This window comes from Xiphias gladius, chromosome 5, assembly GCF_016859285.1.
Source record: "Xiphias gladius isolate SHS-SW01 ecotype Sanya breed wild chromosome 5, ASM1685928v1, whole genome shotgun sequence".
NCBI classification, from domain to species: Eukaryota; Metazoa; Chordata; class Actinopteri; order Istiophoriformes; family Xiphiidae; genus Xiphias; species Xiphias gladius.
In genome coordinates, this window is record NC_053404.1 from 22,081,484 (window position 1) to 22,103,287 (window position 21,804).

General features: G+C 43.7%; 2 protein-coding genes across 22 annotated transcripts in view; both read right to left on the reverse strand.

Moving 5' to 3' along the window:
- The window catches only part of LOC120789870 (NACHT, LRR and PYD domains-containing protein 12-like), a 1,168,582-nt gene that overhangs the window by 186,832 nt on the left and 959,946 nt on the right, over nucleotides 1-21,804 (reverse strand). The gene's annotated exons all lie outside the window — the stretch shown is intronic.
- LOC120789883 (coagulation factor XIII A chain-like) overlaps nucleotides 10,959-21,804 on the reverse strand; it is a 15,109-nt gene continuing 4,263 nt past the window's right edge. For both annotated transcript variants that reach the window (XM_040127062.1, XM_040127063.1), the window contains 15 exons: nucleotides 21,600-21,776; nucleotides 19,032-19,280; nucleotides 18,693-18,811; nucleotides 18,479-18,586; nucleotides 17,767-17,941; nucleotides 16,840-16,978; nucleotides 15,781-15,884; nucleotides 15,609-15,697; nucleotides 15,103-15,256; nucleotides 14,914-15,023; nucleotides 14,533-14,698; nucleotides 14,245-14,399; nucleotides 13,064-13,200; nucleotides 12,878-12,983; nucleotides 10,959-11,701 (listed from right to left, as the gene is read on the reverse strand). In XM_040127062.1, coding sequence (XP_039982996.1) covers nucleotides 11,666-11,701; nucleotides 12,878-12,983; nucleotides 13,064-13,200; nucleotides 14,245-14,399; nucleotides 14,533-14,698; nucleotides 14,914-15,023; nucleotides 15,103-15,256; nucleotides 15,609-15,697; nucleotides 15,781-15,884; nucleotides 16,840-16,978; nucleotides 17,767-17,941; nucleotides 18,479-18,586; nucleotides 18,693-18,811; nucleotides 19,032-19,280; nucleotides 21,600-21,776 — 2,024 coding nt within the window. In that variant the 3' untranslated portion in view covers nucleotides 10,959-11,665. The remainder of the gene's footprint in view (nucleotides 11,702-12,877; nucleotides 12,984-13,063; nucleotides 13,201-14,244; nucleotides 14,400-14,532; nucleotides 14,699-14,913; nucleotides 15,024-15,102; nucleotides 15,257-15,608; nucleotides 15,698-15,780; nucleotides 15,885-16,839; nucleotides 16,979-17,766; nucleotides 17,942-18,478; nucleotides 18,587-18,692; nucleotides 18,812-19,031; nucleotides 19,281-21,599; nucleotides 21,777-21,804) is intronic.

The window sequence follows — 21,804 nt, forward strand, 5'->3', positions numbered from 1 at the left end:
GAACAGAAATCTGAGGCTGCAGTGGACACGGGCTCACCAACACTGGTCAGTTGAAGACTGGAAAAACGTAGCCTGGTTCTACGTTTTTTCTTCTTCTGCTAAGGCAGCAGATATTAGGGGTCAGAATCTGGTGTCAACAGCATGGATCCATGGACCCAACCTGCCTCTTGTCAGCAGTCCAGGCCGGTGGTGGTGGTGGTGGTGGTGGCTCACATTTGGGCCCTTAATACCAATCAGCCATGGTTTGAAGGCCTCAGCCTGTCTGAGTATTGTTGTTGACTATGTCAACCCCTTCATTGCCACAGTTTACCGTCTTCTAATGGCTACTTCCAGCAGGATAATGCACCGAGTCACAAAGCAGAAGTCGTCTCAAACTGGTTTCATGAGCATGTCAATGAGTTCAGTGAACTTCAGTGGCCTCTCCAGTCTCCAGATCTGAATCCAGCAGAACACCTTTGGGACATGGTAGAATGGGAGATTGGCAGCATGAATGTGCAGCTGACAAATCTGGAAAAATGATGTGATGCAATCACATCAACATGGACCAGAATCTCAGAGGAAAGTTTCCAACATCTTGAGGCCACGAAGACCTGAGGCGGATCTGAGAGCAAAGGGGGGAACTACCCAGTATTAGTGGGGGGTTCCTAATAAAGTGCTCAGTGAGTGTATTTGCCCATAATGCAGAAATATCCTAACATGATGGCTCTAAAATAAAATTTGTCAAAACATCCATAGAAAGACATTTACACACACACACACACACACACACACACACACACACACACACACACACACACACACAGGCTGAGCCAGAAAAGCAGCTAACAGCATTACATCACTAATCCAATCACTGATTCTCATCTTAAGTGGCCACTTTTCAATTCAAAAGAATGTACTGACATACAGCCACCCCATCCCCACCACATAACACATCAGGAGGCTAAACCACTCATAGATAATTCACCGACATTAACGCGACACAAAAACATCTCTCCATTATGTTAATACAAAACGTGACCTGGTCACAATTGTGTACTCTACAGAACGTATTTGCTGTTGCAGTTTAGTTTCATAGAAACACCATTTCAAGGAGACAGGGTTGGGCGTCGTCTGTACTGGTGTAATATGAAAACTGAAAGGATGAAACATGATGATATATAAACTGAAATTTGAATGTTGACTTTGACCCTTGTTTATCACCTAAAAAACAGTTGGTAACCTCAATATGGGGCATACTTTTTCTTGGTTTTTTAAGAAAAAAAGAAAAACAAAACAAAACTGTAGTTGTGGCTTTTTATTTTCTTGTCTTTCGCCCAAATCAATAAAACTTTTGTTCTTCTGAACAACTGGAAAGTTGGAGCATATTTGACAATTTTTCTTCAAACAGCACTAAAAGTAGAGCTCACTTCGAAAAGTTTTTTGCCCTAGATACTTGTTCTGGTTCTGCTCGGTGTTATACTGTACGTCCTCGATCAAAAAGATTAGATTAGAAATCTGCAAAGTGATATATAACTTCTCACAAGCTCATCTCCGGCGGGAGTTTCTGGAAGTTGCTCAACTTTTTAAAGCAGGTTTTATTTTAGTAAATTTAAAACCAACATGTCCTGCAACTCTCTGGGAGCCGTGATGTATCGAGGGATAAAAAAAAAAAAAAGCAAAAAAAAAAGCTCACCTCTCCTCCTGCATCCAGGCCTGAAAACCAGAGACGCAGCAGAGAGAGTGTGATGTTATTTATTGGACTGTAACCATGGAGCCGTTGCTGAGGAACGAACCATCGCCAACAAAAGGGTGGATTCATCCATTCATCCAGGGGAGAGCAGGAGGAGGAGGAGGAGCAGAGACATCCCCAAACTCAGCCGACCAGAGTCTCCACCAGAAGGGAGAATCTGAGCCGGAGGGTTTCCCAACACCGAGCGAGTTGACACAGTTGTTGTTGATGAAACTTTACACACTCCTCCTCCTCTGCCTCTTCCTCCCCCTCCTCTTCCTCCTCTTTCTCCATTGGAGCGTTGTCCGGACAGGCAGGCAGGCAGGCAGTCACATGAAGCCAACACCTGTCGGCAGTGTGGGGGATGACAAGCACATGCTGCTCCGTCTCACACTGTTTCCCGACCAGCTTCAGAAACACATGTGCGCGTTCGTCTCCCCTCCACATTCACTTTGTCGCCTTTTGTTCTTTTTTTAGTGGAAGAAAAGATGTTGAAAAAGCTAAAAAAGATGCAGCTCGGGCATGCTCTGAAGTCAGGGGAGCCGCAGCAGCAACAGAGGAGGAGGGAGGATGGTGGTGTGGGGGAGAAGAGAAGGGAGGGAGGGAGGAGCAGGAGAAAAACCGGTTTCCAATAGTGACGGATGATTTGTAGGTAACAGTTGTTTGCCTTGCAGCCTGAGGCCTGCCCCACTCAACCGGAGAGAGTTTGGAGCATGCAGCCTGGTCTGACTGACTGTAGATACGGGGCCAAAACCAAAAGCAATCCAAACTTTTCCGCTTTGAGTGCGCAATTAAAACCCACTGAGCGGAAATTTGTGAGTTCTGATTAGTTAGAATATGGACGTTTTCCGTCTAATGCGTGTTGGATACATAGTGTTGCTCTGACAGTCAGAAGCGCTTTAAGATGTATTCACACTCTTTACTTAACCAAAAGTACCAATGCACCAATGTAAAAATGCTCCATTACAAACAAAAAAAAATCCTGTAATACAGAAGTACATAGAGTAAAGTATCAAAGGTAAATGTACTCATTGTACTGTGACTGACGTATTATTCATCCTGAGTCATGGAAGCTTCAGCAGCATTTCACCGCTGGAGCCGCTCCAGGTGGAGCTGCTTTTAGCTACGTCATATACATGGAGATAGTTCAGTCCGCTGGTTCCCAACCTGGGGGTCCGGCCCCTCCAGAGGGGTCACCAGATAAATCTGTGGGGTCACCAGATGATTCATGGGAGAGGAAAGAGGGAAAAACAACGCTCTGATTTACCGATCTGTTTTCAGTTTCTGGACTTTTCTCTGATCTTGAGGGGTTTTTAGTGAAATACTGGATCGTTTGAACAGTGACTGAAATGAGACCACGTGAGAAGTTCAGAGGAGAAATGTCTTTGGTGGAGCTGTTACAACTCATAGACATCAGAAATCTGCGAGAGCGGATGCCAACTACACGCTGATTTTTTTTTGCAAGAGGGTTTTTGATTGTATTTGAAAGGCCTGTCATGTGTTTTTTCAATGTAAAATCTTAATCTGAAAAGTAACTAGTAGCTGTCAAATAAGTGTAGCGCGGTAAAAAGTACAAACGGGGCCGATAACATCAACATTAACAAGACTCAGACTCGGTCGTAAACCATAAAAGTACTGGACAAAGTGAAATGTCGACCTGATGATGGCGCTGGATGAAAAGTCAAAGGATCAACAGAGTGATTACATTTCATCCTGAGGGGAACGTGGACGTCTCGACCGCGTTTTATGCCTGGTTCACTGCACGTATATTTAAATATAATCAATACAGGAAGCAATTAGGACATAAGATTATTGGAAAAACATTAAGTACAGCACCCGCCATCCACTCTCGTCTGTAAACTTCCTTTTCTACTCAAAAATGTTTTTCAGAGATTTTTCTTTTTCTTTCAGATCATCAGCCATCAGCGCCATCCTCAGGACAAACTCAACGCTTTTAGCTCCGCTGCTGGTAAGGCTCCAAAGCCCCCACTATGAACTCCCTGCTTTACCCTGTGACCCTTGTAGGAGCGAGACCGGGGGTCTGCGGCCCGGCTTCCATCCAAACATGAATCGCAGTTCAGGAAAACTGGCAAAGGACAATGGGAATTAATGCACCTTTCCCTCCACTCCTGCTGTGTGAGACTGTGAGCTGGTGGAGCGGATTCTCCGGTCGCTGCCATTAAACCACCACAGAAGAAGAGGGACACGGCGAGATGAGGTCACTAAGAGAGCTGCAGTTACACAGTTTAACTTATCAGTGCACCGACGTCACCATCTCAGACCAGCGTAGAAAAGCCTCTGCGATATTTAAACTTTTTTTTTTTTTTTCCCAACATTTCCGTGTTTACGCGTGTATTGAAAATGCAGATTAAAAAAAACACGTGGATGGACTTTCAGGACAGGTGGGAACACACTCACCAGAGTGTAATGACACGTGCAGCCTCCAGGGGGCACTGACAGGGCAGTCATGTGCTTTGTGTGGTAATGAAGCTAACTTTACCTTTGTCCTGTCCAGACTCCTGCCTTTCAAACACTTCCTGGATGCAGTGTGTGTGTGTGTGTGTGTGTGTGTGTGTGTGTGTGTGTGTGTGTGTGTGTGTGTGTGTGTGTGTGTGTGCTCTTGTACTCTTACTCTATGTTTGTGAGGACCAATTGGAGTGTCAGACATTGTAGTGTGAGGACTTTTTGTCTGGTCCTCACATCTTCACAGGGCTTTTTGAATGTTAAGATTTGGTTTTAGGGTTAAAGTTATAGTCAGGTTACAGTCACTGGTCAGGGCAATGTATTATTATTACAGCGAGCGTCCTCACAAGTATAGAAGAACTAACATTTGTGTGTGTGTGTGGTGTAACTTACACTGTTAATGATTCAGTGTTGTTGCAGCGAGTACTGCCAACGTGTGTGTGTGTGTGTGTGTATTTCAGACTGATGTGGTATCTGGACAGACCAGTTTTGTGATGCTGACACATTAGATACAGTTGCCATGACAATGACTCACCTGTTGCCCGTTGGTTAGAGGGGGTTGGGAGTGTGGTAAACAGCAGACAGACCCAGTCAGAGAGCAGCTGGTGAACACGGCGGAGGATTTAGCAGCTGAAGAGCCAGAGGTTTCCCTCGGGAGCCGGTGGAGACCAAAACCAGAGCTAAAAGAGAGGGAGTGCTGGACTTAGGTCCATCAGGTGGACTCAGACACCTGATCCAGATGAAGGATCGTGTTGCTCTGTAGCTGCTGGATTATGGAAACAAGAAACTGTTCGGGAACAAGTCCTGAAGTGAGACCAGAACTTCTAGGTTCTCGTCCAGAAGTAAGAAAACCTCATTCAAACTCGCATTGACATTTCTAACAACACTAGTAACTATTAAATCCAGCCATGGAACGGAGCCTTTCTAAACAGTATGTAATGTGGCTCGCTTCATGTGTTTAGATTGGGATGGTAATTCAAAAAGAAAAAGAAAAAAAAAGGATATCATTGTTTATTTAATATTTATGTTTTTTTTAACGGCCTTTAACAAACACCATTTCCCACAAGCCCTAGGTGTTTGCAGGCCGTCATGACATAGGAGTCGGGGCCACGAGCAAGTCGAGGGGTCGCGGTTAGTTCAGACGTGTCCGTGGTAACAGACAGGACAGAGAGGACCGAGCGCTGTAGTTTGTAGTTTTTCAGACGGCAGAGACTACAGATAGAAAGATGACTAAATGACTTCAGTGGACAGCGTCGGTGAGGTTTTATGGATATGGACAAAATCAAGTTACCATGAATTTAAGTGCCAGCACTGCTGCGGTTGTCGTTTTTTTTCTGTGCTCACAAGTTGTATCATATCAGACCAGGAATATGTTCCTCCTGCTCTGTTTAATTTTCTTATGACAGAATCATTGCTCTAAACCACAGTCTGGAGTTACAGCTGCTGTAGTCCTGTCTCAACTTGGAATGTCCTCCTGCTCAGCTCAGTCACTGCTGTACAACTGACTGCTACTCAGTCCTGATGCTCCCAACTCTAGGAAGAGTCCTGATGGTTCCAGACTTCTGCCATTTCCTGTACTCCTGACAGGAGTCCTGAGGCTGCTACACAACTCTTTCCTGCAATCGGTTTTGCCACAGGTGGGACTCAGTCAGGTCACCCTCAAGGAAAATTAAAGCAAACAGGATCCACCAGACCACAGTCTGGAGCTTCACAGGTAGGGGTCTGAATACTTTCCGAAACCAGTGTGTTTAATAATATATCAGTCACAGGAGACATTTTACTGCAGAGTGAGTTCTTTTACTTCAGATAACTTAAGTACATGCTGAAGATAACGCTGAAGTACTCTTACTCGAGTATAATTTCGAGTGTAGGACTATCACTTGTAATGGAGTATTTTTACGTTGTGGTATTGGTTCTTTTACTGATATCCCACAAAAAACAGCCTCATCATCTCACCCTCCGTCCATCCTTCATTCATCACGCTGTTTGAAAGAAAGAGAGAGAGAGAGGTGGAACAGAAGCTCCCTCTGCCCTCACCAACTGATAAAGAAAGAAAAGTGTGTCAGGAATCATTGTCAACACGATCCTGTGCGCTGAGTGAAATGTGAGTTACAGTAGAGTCTAATATTAACAGCGGCGATACGGCACACTGTCGTCCCGTCAACACCCGGAGTCTGACACGGTTTTATCTCTTCAAACTCAATCACACACGCACCCAAGGAGCACAGGTCCTGCTACTACATAACCAATTCCTGCTGCTACGCAGCTAGTCCTGATGCTACACAGCTAGTTACTGCTGCTGCTAGTCCTGCTGCTACACAACTAATTCCTGCTGCCACGCAGCTAGTTACTGCTGCTACACAGCTAGTTACTGCTTCTACTAGTCCTGCTGCTACACAACTAATTCCTGCTGCTATGCAGCTAGTTACTGCTGCTATACAACTAATTCCTGCTGCTACAAAAGTAGTCCTGCTGCTATGCAGCTACACAGCTAGTTACTGCTGTTACACAGCTAGTTGCTGCTGCTACTAGTCCTGCTGCTACACAACTAATTCCTGCTGCTATGCAGCTAGTTACTGCTGCTACTAGTCCTGCTGCTACACAACTAATTCCTGCTGCTATGCAGCTAGTTACTGCTGCTACTAGTCCTGCTGCTACACAACTAATTCCTGCTGCTACGCAGCTAGTTACTGCTGCTATACAACTAATTCCTGCTGCTATACAACTAGTCCTGCTGCTACACAACTAATTCCTGCTGCTACAAAAGTAGTCCTGCTGCTATGCAGCTACACAGCTAGTTACTGCTGTTACACAGCTAGTTGCTGCTGCTACTAGTCCTGCTGCTACACAACTAATTCCTGCTGCTACGCAGCTAGTTACTGCTGCTACACAACTAGTTCCTGCTGCTACACAACTAATTCCTGCTGCTACACAGCTAGTTACTGCTGCTACACAACTAGTTCCTGCTGCTACACAGCTAGTTACTGCTGCTACACAACTAATTCCTGCTGCTACATAGCTAGTTACTGCTGCTACTAGTCCTGCTGCTACACAACTAATTCCTGCTGCTACGCAGCTAGTTACTGCTGCTATACAACTAATTCCTGCTGCTACACAACTAGTTCCTGCTGCTACACAACTAATTCCTGCTGCTATGCAGCTAGTTACTGCTGCTACTAGTCCTGCTGCTACACAACTAATTCCTGCTGCTACGCAGCTAGTTACTGCTAAACAACTAATTCCTGCTGCTACACAGCTAGTTACTGCTGCTACACAGCTAGTTACTACTGCTACACAACTAATTCCTGCTGCTACATGGCTAGTTACTGCTGCTACTAGTCCTGCTGCTAAACAACTAATTCCTGCTGCTACGCAGCTAGTTACTGCTGCTATACAACTAATTCCTGCTGCTACACAACTAGTCCTGCTGCTACACAACTAGTTCCTGCTGCTACATAGCTAGTTACTGCTGCTACTAGTCCTGCTGCTACACAACTAATTCCTGCTGCTACACAACAAGTCCTGCTGCTACGCAGCTAGTTACTGCTGCTACTAGTCCTGCTGCTACACAACTAATTCCTGCTGCTACAAAAGTAGTCCTGCTGCTACGCAGCTAGTTACTGCTGCTGCACAACTAATTCCTGCTGCTACAAAAGTAGTCCTGCTGCTATGCAGCTACGCAGCAAGTTACTGCTGCTACTAGTCCTGCTGCTACACAACTAATTCCTGCTGCTACGCAGCTAGTTACTGCTGCTACACAGCTAGTTACTGCTGCTACACAACTAGTCCTGCTGCTACGCAGCTACACAGCTAGTTACTGCTGCTACACAACTAATTCCTGCTGCTACTAGTCCTGCTGCTACGCAGCAAGTTACTGCTGCTACACAGCTAGTTACTGCTGCTACACAACTAGTTCCTGCTGCTACATGGCTAGTTACTGCTGCTACACAACTAATTCCTGCTGCTACGCAGCTAGTTACTGCTGCTACACAACCATATACTCATCTAAAACTAGAAGAGCATGCGATCTATTAAATATACTTTCATAATCAAAAGTAGAAGAAAAGATTTAATGTGAATTTCTTTTTCTGTTTTTTTTGCTATTAGATTTTAAATTCTGTGAAAATTAACCTCTTTGTTTTCTGTTGTAAAGCAGTTTCATTCATGTTTTATTTTATAGCTCCGTTATTTTCTAATAGTTTTTCATAATTTGATTACTAATAATTTTCTGTTAATCAGACTAGTTGAGTTAGTTGGGTTGAGTTTATTATTGACTCTCAGATTAATTTCTATTAAAGAAATTGCTCAACTTAAACCCCAGTAAATATTTAATCATCACTTATTTATTACTGGAAACTTTATTCTTCATTTATGCTGAATTGTATGATGGTTTGTAGACACATTTAGCATTTTGCAGGTTTAGCTGACCTGCGAGTCTCAAGATTGTGCTAGCTTAGTATTAAGAAATAACTGGAAGTGAACCAGCTGATCAATATTTATCTAATTTATTGATGACTTTTTCCTTCAGTTAATCAGATAAAACTTTGGTCGAGATTAAGATGTCGTTTTCAAAAGAGACTTGACCGAGAATAAAAACAAAAACAGAAGAATAAATCACAAATAACTTTGCTGTTCTTCAATCAATTATTAATTTTACCATAAAACCTTTATCTTGTTTTCTCTTTTTCTTGATAGTCCCCAAATAAAAGTCTCATTGGGGTTAAAATCTTCTTTTCAAAAGAGACCTGATGAACAATACAGCATAAAAAAAACATTGTTAGAACGGTAAATGAAATGCAAAAAATGTAAAGAAGCTGTAAAACAACTGTCACACCCTACAAAAAAACATAAATAATATCCAGTTGAGACGCATATACAGATATTTGAGTTTTTCTAATTATATAAATAAAGTAAAAAAAACAATTTTGAAGTTTAAAAAAAAAAAGCAGTAAAAGTGAAATTTGTCCAACCATTGTCAAGCTGCTTTTTTTTCACGAGGAACCAAAGGTTGAATTAGCAGAAGCTTATAATAATTGGGCTCTAGGTCAAATAACAGATAACCTGCCCATTCAAAACTCAAATCTTGACAACAGACAGTTTGTCACTCGAGATAAAACTGTGCTAAAGGTCACTGCGATCCACTCAACGCTGCAGGTTTACGGACAGATGGTGAAAGTTATTATTCTGGATCATTTGACAATAATTTTAGAGACTTTATTTAACCAGATAAATGTCTGGACGAGATTAAAAATGTCTTCTTCAAGAGAGACCTGACCAAAAAGTCAACACAGAAAACATGGTCACATCAATAAATGCAACACAAACAACATACACAGGCTATGAAACAACTGTCACACTCTACGTGACCTTTTTAAAATGATGAAAATGAAGTAAAATCAATCATTTAGAAGGAAAAGCATTGATCAGGAGAGAGATTTCTTACCAATAAGAAGACTTTTCCACAAATCTGCTTTGTTTCGGGAACCAAAAGTTGAATTTCCAGAGGCTCAAGATAATTTCAGCCTGAAAATACTGCAAGTAAAATCACAGGTAACCTTCAAATAAAAAACAAAACACTAACAAAAGACTGTGAACTGGTAAAAATAAATGCAGTCTGCTCAGGTGAGCAGGTCAGAGGAGTCATAGAGTTGTAGAAAAAAGGGCTGCTGGCGCCATCTAGTGGTCAAACGGGTTTGCTGGTTACATAACAAAGACACAAACAGTGCAGAGGTCAGTGTTTGTCCAAAGGTCGGGCGTCCCCTCCGACTGCAGGGCTGCATGTTTATCACAACGCTGCAGTCACGGAGGGAGCGAGGGGGAGGGAGGAGGAGTTTCAGAACGCCTGAGCAGTAATCGGGTACACCAGGACACAAGTAACTAAGTACATTCACTCAAGTCTTGTACATGAGTACAATTTTAAGGTACATGTACTGCACATGGGTATTTTCCGTTTTCTGCTACTTTCTACTTCCACTTCCACTACATTTCAGGTGCACTACGCTTGTTTAATAACTTCAGTGGCTCTGGCAGGTTCAGATTAATAATACAAAATAAAAACCAACCATTAAATTAGACTGCATTCTCGTAGGTTAGGGTAAGACTTTATCAACGTTTGAGTGATGCGCACATTAATACACCAGTAGTTATAATGGTACTTGAAGTGTGTTTGATGCTAATTCTTTGGACATTTTACCTGAAGGAAGTTTTGAATGCAGGACCTTCAACTGAGTATTTCTATACCGTAGTTTAGCTAATTTTACTTGGGCCCCGAATCTCAAGGCGGAGGTGGAAGAAGCGTCTGTGTCCTTCGAAGGACACATTTTTCATATTTTAAATTATACTTCTCTATACTATTTACCAAATTATTTACTTTATTTTATTAACAATTATATATATATATATATATATATTTATGTATCTAATCAATATCTCTATTCATGCACCTCTCCCAGTATCTCTATATCTTTAATTTGTCTATCTATATATATGATAAATGCCTTTATTTCATTGTCATTTATATATCCTGTGTATCTCTATCTTTCTGTATCTATAGATCCATTAATTATCTCTATATCTCTGTATCTGTCTTATCTATCGTTATATCTCTATATGTAGATCTCTACATATCTAGATAGATATATAGATAGATCCATACTGTTTGTTTTTGTCATTAATGACGGTAATGAATGTGAAAATAATCGTCAGTGACGCCTTCAGTGTTTTGAATATGCTTTTATTGTTAGTTGATAGATCGGTTCAGCATTAAAAAAAGCTATTAAAGGCACAAAGCAGAGAAAAAAAAAAAAAGGTACAATCACATCAGTTTTCATCCGATAGGAGGCTGAAATTTAAAAAGATTTTCCTCATTTAACAGATTTTGTTTATTGATTCACATTTCATATCAACTCATTTTGTCAGAGTGGGGAGACCTGACGGAGGAGAGCTGCTGTCAAGCCCGTTCACACTGTGTCCACCTCACTGTTTTCTGCTCAGAAAAGTTTTCAAATCCCATCTTATCATGAAAAGGTAGAGTTTTTTGTTTTGTTTTGTTTTTTTTAATTTGATGATTAAACTGGGCTTTTAAAGGTGAAACTACCTGAGAAAAATATCATATTTTGAAATTACCTTCATTCCGGGACAAAAACTTTCACCTGAATTTTGTGTCTGAAAACACAAAAATCCAGTCTGTAAATGCCGCATTTAGGTATTTTGCATCGAGTTCCCCACTTAAAAATCTGATTAATTATTATTTAGCTGAAAACAGATTTAAAATGATTTAAAATGTAAAAAAATGAATAAGTAAGTAATCAGTAAATTATTGGTAAGTGTGGTCACTCCGGTTCCATGTATGTTAATGATACTGTGACCTACACGTCGAGGGGAGAAACAAACCATTACTAGTGCCGCCTAATGGCTCCGCCCACTCGATCTGAAGCTGCTGTGATTGGTGGAATTGACGAGGGGCAGGGGTCACCGTTCTGTGAACCAATCATCTCAGGCTGAGATGACGACATCAACGACTCCCCACACCTGAAAAAAAACCACACCGGGACGTCAACAGGTAAGCTAACAGTTCGGTTCAGCTTCCTTAGCTGTAATTCGATCTGAATGCTAACATGTCAAGATGTAAACATGCCTGGTTTTTATTAAATATATATATTTTTTTTCTTCTCGTTGAGGTTGCTATATAAAAAAATACAAAACTTCTCTAATAAGCAAATAAAACAATACATCAATATATCAATATACAGACAAAAAACAATCAAACAAAAATAAAAGAGCTTATTAACAACTACTAGATGTTAGCAAGCTGATTTTTAGCATGTTAGCATGCAAAGCTAACATGTTACCGTGATCGAAGATGCCATGGATTTATGTTAGTGTTTACCGGGTTCCTATGTGTTTTGAGCTAAATGCTACCTTCACGGTAGCATGCCCATTTAGCATGTAACATTTGGCAAACTAGGCTTTGGAGTGAATGCTAACGTTAACATACATGATATTTTTGTTAATATTTGACGGTTGTGGGATGTTAACGTGTAACATTAAGCATATTAGTGAGCATGCTTACATGCTATGTGTATCCATTTATATTCCATGTCTATCTTATTAGAAACTTTGCTAATGTTTAGTTGGTTTAGTAGCAGTGCTAAATTATACATATTGTATATTACAGTACCATGTCGACCCTAATCATATTAATACTCATGTTAAATTTCAAGAAATACTGGTAATTTGATAATTATCATTTAAAATTTTGGCCAAACTAGGCCGTTATTTGTAGCTAGTGCTAATGTTAGCACACGTTATGTTTGTTAACAACCATATAATTTGGGGCATTTTTGTGTACTGTCCATCCATCCTATGACTATTGTGCAAAATTTATCACTGGCTCAATTTTTTTCTTCCAGGGGGAATTGTCTAAGTCAGCGCATGTTTGAACCAAAATTTTATGACATATTTTATCAGATGTTTCACTCTGGACTTTACCGCAGCACAGACCGAACGACTACGGCAAATCTGAAGAGCAGCCTGTAATTTACCCAGTGATGACAGGGAGGGTGGAGGGGCTACTGGGCTGATGGGGAATGTGGTTATAATGACAGAACTATGTCAACTCATCGGTTTAAAGTCATGAGACTGAGGTAATCTGGTCCTGGCAGTTTAAAAACCAGCAATATGAGCAGAGGAAGTTGCTGAGGGTACCTGACGCAGGTTGCTGCAGTCCATCACCGCTACGAGGCGTCGGGGTCCATGGAGCCGGGGGAAGAACGACTCCTTCCAGGAGATCGAAGCCTGAGGATTGATTTCACTGAAACACACAGGCAAAGATTAAAATATACAATATCACACCAGTCAACATGTTGTCAGAGGTGCATTTATGCGTGTTACCTGTAGTAATGCGTCTTGACGCCCATGAGTCCAGATCCCTCCATGGCCAGGTTGACGTTCTGCAGGGAGAAGTTGAACGGGTTGGTGAAGGAAACGGTCACAAACATCTCCTGCTGCACCTGAGGCTGGCCGTTCACCTGCAAACAGAGAAGAAGAAGAAGAACAACGTGAATCAGGAAGGTTAAAAAAAGACTTTGTTTTGTGTTTTTGTATTTTTTGTGCAATTCAAGTTTTTTTTAATTAAGTTTTCCAACAGATAAAAAACATAATGCAACACAAGACAGCATGTTACACTAAATTAATGAAGAACAGGCAACAAACAGAACCAAATAAGCTACTTAGCTAATCTGAGTAAAATAAGCAAAACCAATTAATGAATTTGTTTCCTCGACTACGAAACTTTCTTGCGGTGCACCTCAAGGGTCGATTCTGGGCTCTATTCTTTTCTCAGTCTATGTGCTTTCCGGAAGAAACTGCCGACTAATACCAAGCCGTCTGCCGCAAACTTTCGATTATGTTTGATTCAGATCTGAACGATGGATGAGCGAGTACAAAGGATGATTCAGTCCTGTTTTTATCAGTTGAGAAGCATCTCTGAAATCAAACGCTTTCTGTCTGCTGCTGACCTGGAGAAAGTTATTTATGCCTTTATTTCAGCCTGTCTGAATGACTGTAACTCTCTACATTCTGCATTCAGTTAAAAAAAAGCAAAAAAAACAACCAAAACGCTGCAGTTGGTCCCAAATGCAGCTGCTCGGCCGTTTACTGGAACCGCAAGAGGAGAACGCGTCAACCCAACTTTAGCATCACTTCATCGGCTTCCCATTGTGTCCATAACACAGTTTAAAAGTCTATTAATCACTTACTAAGAGCAAAATGGACTGGGTGCACACTCAGGTCAGCACGAAAAGCGAAAAGCAAGACTACGCTAAAAGCGCTGAACCGGTTTGCACCGGACTTGGTGGAGTGGTGGGGCCTGGACCAGAGAAGAACCCCTTTAATTGTGGTGTGGATCCGGTTAAAACGGCAGATCCACCAACAGGACATTTCCTAGGATTTTTATCAATATTTGTCCTTGACTGCGGCAAAGCGCTCTACTGAGTGCTATTCCAGTTATTCTAATTATCATTATTCTAATTATTATTATTATTAAATATACGTGCGTGTGTGGGAGATTTTACCATCATGGTCAGCCTCGGGGTCTGCAGGTCGATCACCTTGATGGCGGTCACTGATTGGTCGTCAGCCTGTCCGGTCACAACAAAGTGGAGGCACAGCTGAGAGCCCAGGTGAGGCATGTACTCCTGAGCTGTGGTCTTCAACATCACACGCTCCGCTGCAACACACACACACACACACACACACACACACACACACGCACATTTAATAGTCATTGCACCATAATTATAACTGAGTCTATTTCCAAAAAGACCACACAGGACTGCCAGGTGACTGCTGGTGCTGCTCACTCTGGTAGGCTGGCACTGAGACAATGAAGTCCTGATCTTTGAAGTGACTGGCTGTGACTCCGGTGTAGAAGATGACGGACCCGGCCAGGTGAGCGTGGACAGTTCTGGGGAGCTCACCCTGGTTTAGGAAATCCACCACCAGGTTCAAGTCCTGACCCAGGGAGCACTGGGGAGAGGGATGGAGGGAGGGGGAGAAACTTGAGTGGACGGGGCCGGATGACACAGAAGCTGTAAAGCTGATTTTACTCGTTACCACGAGAACGTTTTCACCTCTTACCAAGAAATATTATTCAGACGCATGTAGTGCATGAATACAGACATGAGTTCGATGAACATATGCACAGTTACCACACATACACCGACGTGACGTGTGTGTGTTACCTGGTCAGCGTTGATGACGACCGACAGCTGGGCGTCAGCCAGCTCAGAGTGATCCCTCTGACAGCCGTACTCCTCCGCCCGAGCCGCAGTCCTGCTGTCCTCTGCACTACCTGCAGACACAGATCAGGTCAGTACAGGCTGTGTGTGCGTGCGTGCGTGCGTGCGTGTGTGTGTGTGTGTGTGTGTTACCTTCAGGATACTTGTACATGTGCGTGATGTCCATAGGTGCTGTGCTGCCCACTGCTTGGGTGAGAACAGCCTGTCCAATATGAGTCTTATCCACCCTGTACGGACTCAGATTCCCGTAGCGATCCCGCTTCAGGAAGATCACATCGCTGTTCACCTGGACGGAAGGAAAACATTGTCATCGTGACAGTTTGTCGCGGTGAAGCTGAAGTCTAAAGCCAGTTAAAAGGAAAATATTATCAGTGATGTTTTCAGGGTAATGGTTCCCCCTGAGCTGAGTTCATAAACACGTGGCTAAGATTAGTAGGTAATGAATCAAAAGAGGTAGAGCCAATAAACAATAAACATATTTCATTACAATGACAAAATGGGTGTAAATATCCAAAGCGCTCTTAAGAAAACTCTGAATAATTGTACTTTTAGCCTCGAAAGAGTTGAAATGTTAACCTGTATGAGCGCATCGGTAACTGAGACAGACTGAATATTAGTATCATTCTTAAAAAAATAACCTCAGCGAAGACAAATCCGGAGTCAAACGGGTGGCACAGCAGACCTTCCTTAATGGCAGCGACTGAGGCTGGACCACAGCGAAAATGTCCTGTGAGCCAAACACAAACACGTGTTTTATCATCCACCCGTCCACCTGTTTCACTGATCCGTCCATCTGTCTGTCTGTCCTACCGTCGCTGGTCTCCTGGGGCGTGGCGTCCACCACCTGCCATCCTCCGAGGCCGGGGGGCAAGTCTGGACGCACCATGAACACCTCGTTCCAGCAGTGGTAGTTCCTGCGGGGTGAGACAGGAAAAACGTCCTGTCTTTGCACATTGGTTTTGTTGAGGTTTAAGAGCTGACAAAGAGCAGTTGCCACAGGGACAGAAAAAGTTGACATTGAAAAAGATGTTGAGGTTTTGAGGCTAGTTAGCCAAACCACGAATTTAATAAGTTACCACATCGAAATTTGATACCTTTTTGGGCTGATTATCCCTCTGCTCCGTCCATAAAAATCAATGTCACAGACCTTATACAGCGTAAGACCTAAAAAAATTGAGATACCACACTCTATGCTTGTTCAACTTCAAGGGGCCCAGGGAAAACAAAGTATCTACAAACACATGTGCTCTTTCAGCTAATGGACTAGTTCAGGGGTCCGATAACTTGGGCTCCCCTGACCAACAAAAACAACTGTGCCAAACTGGTCATTCGGCACCATTAAAAGTGTGCCGCATGAACTATTAGCAGCTCCTGTTTGCAACGTACCCATGGACGTACAGACAACTACCACTAGATTACTTTGACGCTGAGGAAAACCTAAAAAATGTGATTATTCTCAGGCAAGTCTGGAGTGTCTTTCATCTCTGATTTCTACGCAGCTTTATGGAGATTTACTGACGGTAGACGTCGGGTATAATGTCATCCACAGGAAGCGGAAGTGGTGCTGAAACTAAAAATATGTGAATCATGTCTCTGCGTTGAGATTTGACTGAGTTATAGCTCGGTGAGGGATGGGAATGGCGGCGTAACTTGCAGTTCACGCCTCTCCCTACGGCTATTCTGCTATTTTAATGGCATTCGACGACCATAATTCCAAAATGCAACCGGTTCTTCTCCCGGACGGACGTCTCGGCAAAAGTGCTTATGAAAGAGGCTTTTCTTGACTGGGAAACCGTTTTCGGTTTAGCGTGTAACTTAGTAAAATGCAGGCTCGGGCAAGTAAAGAAAGCCCTGACGGTGTGGACCAACCAGATGGAGTCCCTGGTGTTGCGTTCGTCTGGCGTCCCATCAGGCTTGAAGATGAGGTCGGTCTTCAGGTTGCCCGTGTTGTCGTGAGCTGAAGAGAAGTTGGTGACGACCCTCGCTGGGAGGCCGAGGCCACGCAGGACTGCAGAGATGTGAAATAATCAAGCGCCACATTAATAGCATCGAACATCGACGACTCAGGAACAATATCACGTTCTGGCCCTGCAAAAGACACACTCGTGGCTCTGCTCCCTGTAAATCTGATGTAGAAAAATAAAAAGCGACGCCATTCCTTTAATACGGCTCGCTACGTACAGCATTACCCTGGTAGGCAGTAATTAGGTACCTTTATTAAAGCACTGTACGTGGGTACAATCTTGAGATACTGTACCTCTTTTCCATTTATGCGACTTATTGTTCCTACTTCTCTACGGGGAAATGTTGTACTTCTTACTGCAGAACAATTATTTAACAGCTGTAGTTACCTGCTATGGTTCAGATTAAGATTTTCCACAAACAACACATGACCAGTGTCTTAGTAACGCGTTTCTGTGTGGTCGTGGTGGACGTATTGTGCCTCCCTGTATCTTTTCGTAGTCGTTTCTGCCCCTTTGTGGTCATTTTATGTCTCTTTGTAGTTGCTGTGTCTTTATTCTGGACATTATGTGTGTCCCTGTGCCTTTTTGTAGTTGTTTGTTCACTTTCTGGTCATGTTGTGTGTCTTTACAGTTGTTTTGTGTCTCTCTGTACTTGCGTTGCGTCTCTCGGTGGTTCCTTTAGGTTTCTTTGTGGTTGTTGCACAAACGGCCCCTTGGGCCTGCGACCGCTGTGCTTGTGTTTATCAGTCCCTCCACGCTGGAGGTGATCTGAACGCCCCAACGCGACGGCGGCATTGTAAAAGTGTGTCACGGTAACGGTCGGTGCTCTTACAGGTGTTGAAGACTCCAGCGAACACCCAGCACTGGGCGAAGCAGACGGGGACTCCGGTGTTGACGTACTGCAGCAGGATCTTGACGCTGCCTGTCCAGGAAGTCGGGGAGTGGCCCATGGAGTAGTCGTCACTCCAGTTCCCCACCAACACGCCGCTGTCGTCCTGCGAGTTAATCTGAGGGAAGGGGGGGGGGTCAAAGGTCAGTCAATCTCGGAGACTGAAACTTTTATTACACACCAAAGGAAAAGGGTAGAAAACTGGTCAAAGGAACATTGGGCTGAGTGGAGGTGGTCTTGCAGCCTTTTACCTTTGTAGGAAACTCTGATGGATATCGGTGTCTCTTTACAAACTATTTTTCACTTACGCAATTTCCTATTTTGTTCTTAAAACGAGCAGGCACTTGGTAACTGTAGCAGCGGACACTTTCTCCGTTTCCCTTACGATTAGTACTGAATTGCACAGGCCTTTCTTGGAAATTAGCTGAAAAAGAGGGGACGTGTAAAATAAAGTGTAACCGATCGATTCGTAAGGTTTTTCACGAACGAAACAAGCGGGGCACAGGAAAAAGAACAGCGGCATTTTTGAGGTTAACTGTCTGAGAGAACTGAGTAACCACAGCTCCAAGCGCTGTATAGATATAAAACAGTCATCGAGATGACTAACGGGACAAAGTCAATCAGCTGAACCGGTTTTCCCGCTCGGTGTTCTCACCATGGCAGACCCCTTCCTGACCAGTTTGGTGACGTCGCCTCGGCTGTAGATCGGCATCCGGGACGCGTCCAGGATGTAAATGCAGGCGTCCAGGATGCCACGCTCAAACTGCGGAGAGAGAGAATGCGTCCACTTTAACTTCATAAATTATGAGTCGTAAAATAATGTGTGTGTGTGTGTGTGTGTGTGTGTGTGTGTGTTTGTTTGCGCGTACCTGTCCATAAATCCAGTTGCGTTCGGAGACAGATCCGACTGAGCCCTGATAGATCACACCGCAGTCGTTCAGGACGTACTCCCTCCGTTCTGCTTCGTTAGGGAGAAACACAGGGTCTTCTGCAAAGACAAGAACGGACATAGTGTTACAAAGCGACGTACCAGAACGTTTCCTAAAATCGATCTACTTGTCGTGGAAATATAGATTACGGCAGCTTCAACTTTCAGAGAAAATTCTGACAAGACTTAAATTCTCAGACAGGAAAACCGGCCTCCGAAGCCCAACAGTACTTCTCTCAGCCACTAGAGGGCAGTAAAAGGTCAGTACGGGTGTTCGTACCGGGACACCAGGCGTTGAAGAGCAGGTACAGGTCAGTCACGGTGTCCCTCTTTGTCCTCTGCAGGCCGCCGCCCGTCACGATGGCCACGTAGGTACGGAACTTCCCCACGATGGCGTCCGGTGTCGGGGTGATGCCCAGCGTCACCGATTCACCCTGAGCCTCCAGGATCTGGCCCGACCACGGGCCGCCCCGTTGGGAGCCGAATGCCACCACCACCAGGGAGCCCTTACTGGGAGAAGGGTTGGAGCCTGGAGGAGGAGGAGGAGGAGGAGCAGGATTAGTGATGGAGAGGAGAGGGGAAATGAAGGAGAATGGAGCAGTGAAGAAGGAGGAGACGAAGCAGGCAATTACGAGGCGAGGAGGGAGGGGACGACAGACTGGAGCAGAAACAGAAGACGATGAACTAATGAATTGAAATATCAAACTGCTCCACTGATGCTTAACGAGCTTCTAATTAACTCCCAGTGCACAGATTCACAACAGTGCGACTCCATTAGAAACGGCACGAACATCTGGAGGCCGACGAAAACGAGATACGCGCAAACCATCAGCTTCTGATCGATAACCTGTCAGCGCTTTCTCCGCACAAACCTGTATTTTCCAGCTAATTTCCTGGAAACTTTCCTTAATAATTTCCAGAAAATTACTGGAGCGTTCCCAAGAAAAGGCCGAACGCAGTTTGGTGCTAATCATGAGGGGAAACGGAGAAAGTCCTGGTTCCTGCAGTTATTAAACACCTGTTTGTTACATTTGAGTTTTTAAGAAAAAGAGCATGAAATTATGTGATAGGGAAGTAAAAAATAAAACTTACGTTTATGTTTTGGGTTTAAAAAAATCTAATAAGCGTCGAAGTATAAAAGTCTTCAACAGAGTCTCTGAATGAAAGCACGTGTATTTCTCTCTAGCATGAGTTCCGTTGGTCAGAACAGTGAAAATGGCCGATTTATCTCCATTGTTTCTACATGACTCAGCTTTGGAGGCCACCGCCTTTATTCGTTTGGGAAAATAAAATGTTCAAATGTTCATGAAATTCATTTGAAAAAAAAATAGTAAATGTAAAAATGTTGTGTTTGAGACGTTTTTTCCTTTTTTTTGAGCTAAAGTTAAATCTGCGAACATCTGTCACCCACAGCAGCTCTAATCCCGTGCCTGAGATGTCTAATGTGCGTCTACTGTGTGTTTTCTAATGACAGAGCCGGGGGGGAGTGTGTGTGCTAATTAGGCAGCCAAACGAACGTGCGTCTGCCTAATGAACTGACAGTCGTCTTAATTGTCCGTTGCTAACGAACATCTCTTCATCAGCTAATTGGCCAACGAGGGAGCGGTTCGACCGCGAGTCTCAGGTGGGCCGAGCTGTGGCCGCCGAGCGCGCTCTGTGGCACAAAAACCACACCGCGTGTCCCCGAAGCAGACCGGAGCTGTTCAGTTTACCGGGAAGATGCGATGATAATTCAATATGAATTATAATGAGACCAGGGTGAAATAAAATGAGTAATACCAGGGAGCGTTATCATTTAGAAATAAGGGGACATTTATTTACCTCCTATTCATCTTAATTCATCTGATATTCACACACGGTATCTTTTAATCTATATTATATGTTTTAGTAAACCAAAAAAATGTCTAAACAAACGTTGGCGTCGAATCTCTGGCCAGATTCATAATTTTGCTGACTGAATTTTTTTTTGACCTTATATTTGCCGATTCCTGTCAAAATGTCTGCCAGTTTTTAGATTTTGTTCTATTTAGACAAAGCACGAAAAACGGCTGCTGATGAAAACCGTGTATCTCCAGGCTTGGCATTTTTCAGATGAACCGGAGAATGAGTTGAAGTCACGCTTCTTAAAAAGGGAGTCTTCGACCCGTGGCAGCACTGGGGAGCTGGTTTTCCCATGATTCCACTGATCTAGAGGTGGTGGTAACACCTGAGATATGCAGGAATGAGCCAGCATGGAAGTAAACAATGAACTTGTAACGCCCGCCTCCAAATATTTTACGAGGAAGGAAACGCATTCAACGTGTTTTCCTAAATCTCGAGCTCACGCGCTTTTGGTCACGTTAAGAAAACTCCACGAGACACATTCAAGTTAAACACAACCATTTAAATCTCCGGTGGATTCTGACGGGAGAACCCCTGGAACCCCCTGCTCTTTTTCTGAGCTCATGAAACCGCCGACCACTCTGGAGATACATCCTCACAGGACGGATGGCGTTTTCCGTTAACGAAAGGAGGAAATGTTGTTGATTTACGTGTCTGGCAAGTTCGCAAATACGTCGGCTCTGAACGTACCGGAAAACGCTCACGGTACAAAATACAAACTTCAAAAGGGCATTTTGGTAACGAGGTCTGGTTCAAGATCCTGTTTAAACAAATAAATGTCCGATTCAAAACTCACAGTCTGTCACAACGGGGATTTGATTCAGAGCAGCCAAACCAAGATCTGATTCAAACCATCCAGTCACGAGCCAGTCAGGGGTGAAACTGTCCAATCAGAACTTTGGGATCCGGATCAGATCCGGAGTCAAAGGCCCATTTAGTGAGAGACGAGATCAGGATTCAGTCTCACCAATCAGGAACTCCAGCTGGAATTCGTCTCCCTCGGTCAGCGGGCGGCTGAAGGTGACCCTCACCACGAACTCCTGACCGCGCCGGACCACCAGGTTCTCGACGTCGTAGGCGGACGTGAAGTGGTTCGGTTTGTTGATCTGCTGACACATGTCGACGTTCTGCACCGACAGAGGCTCTGAGAGGGAGGAATAAAAGAGGGAGAG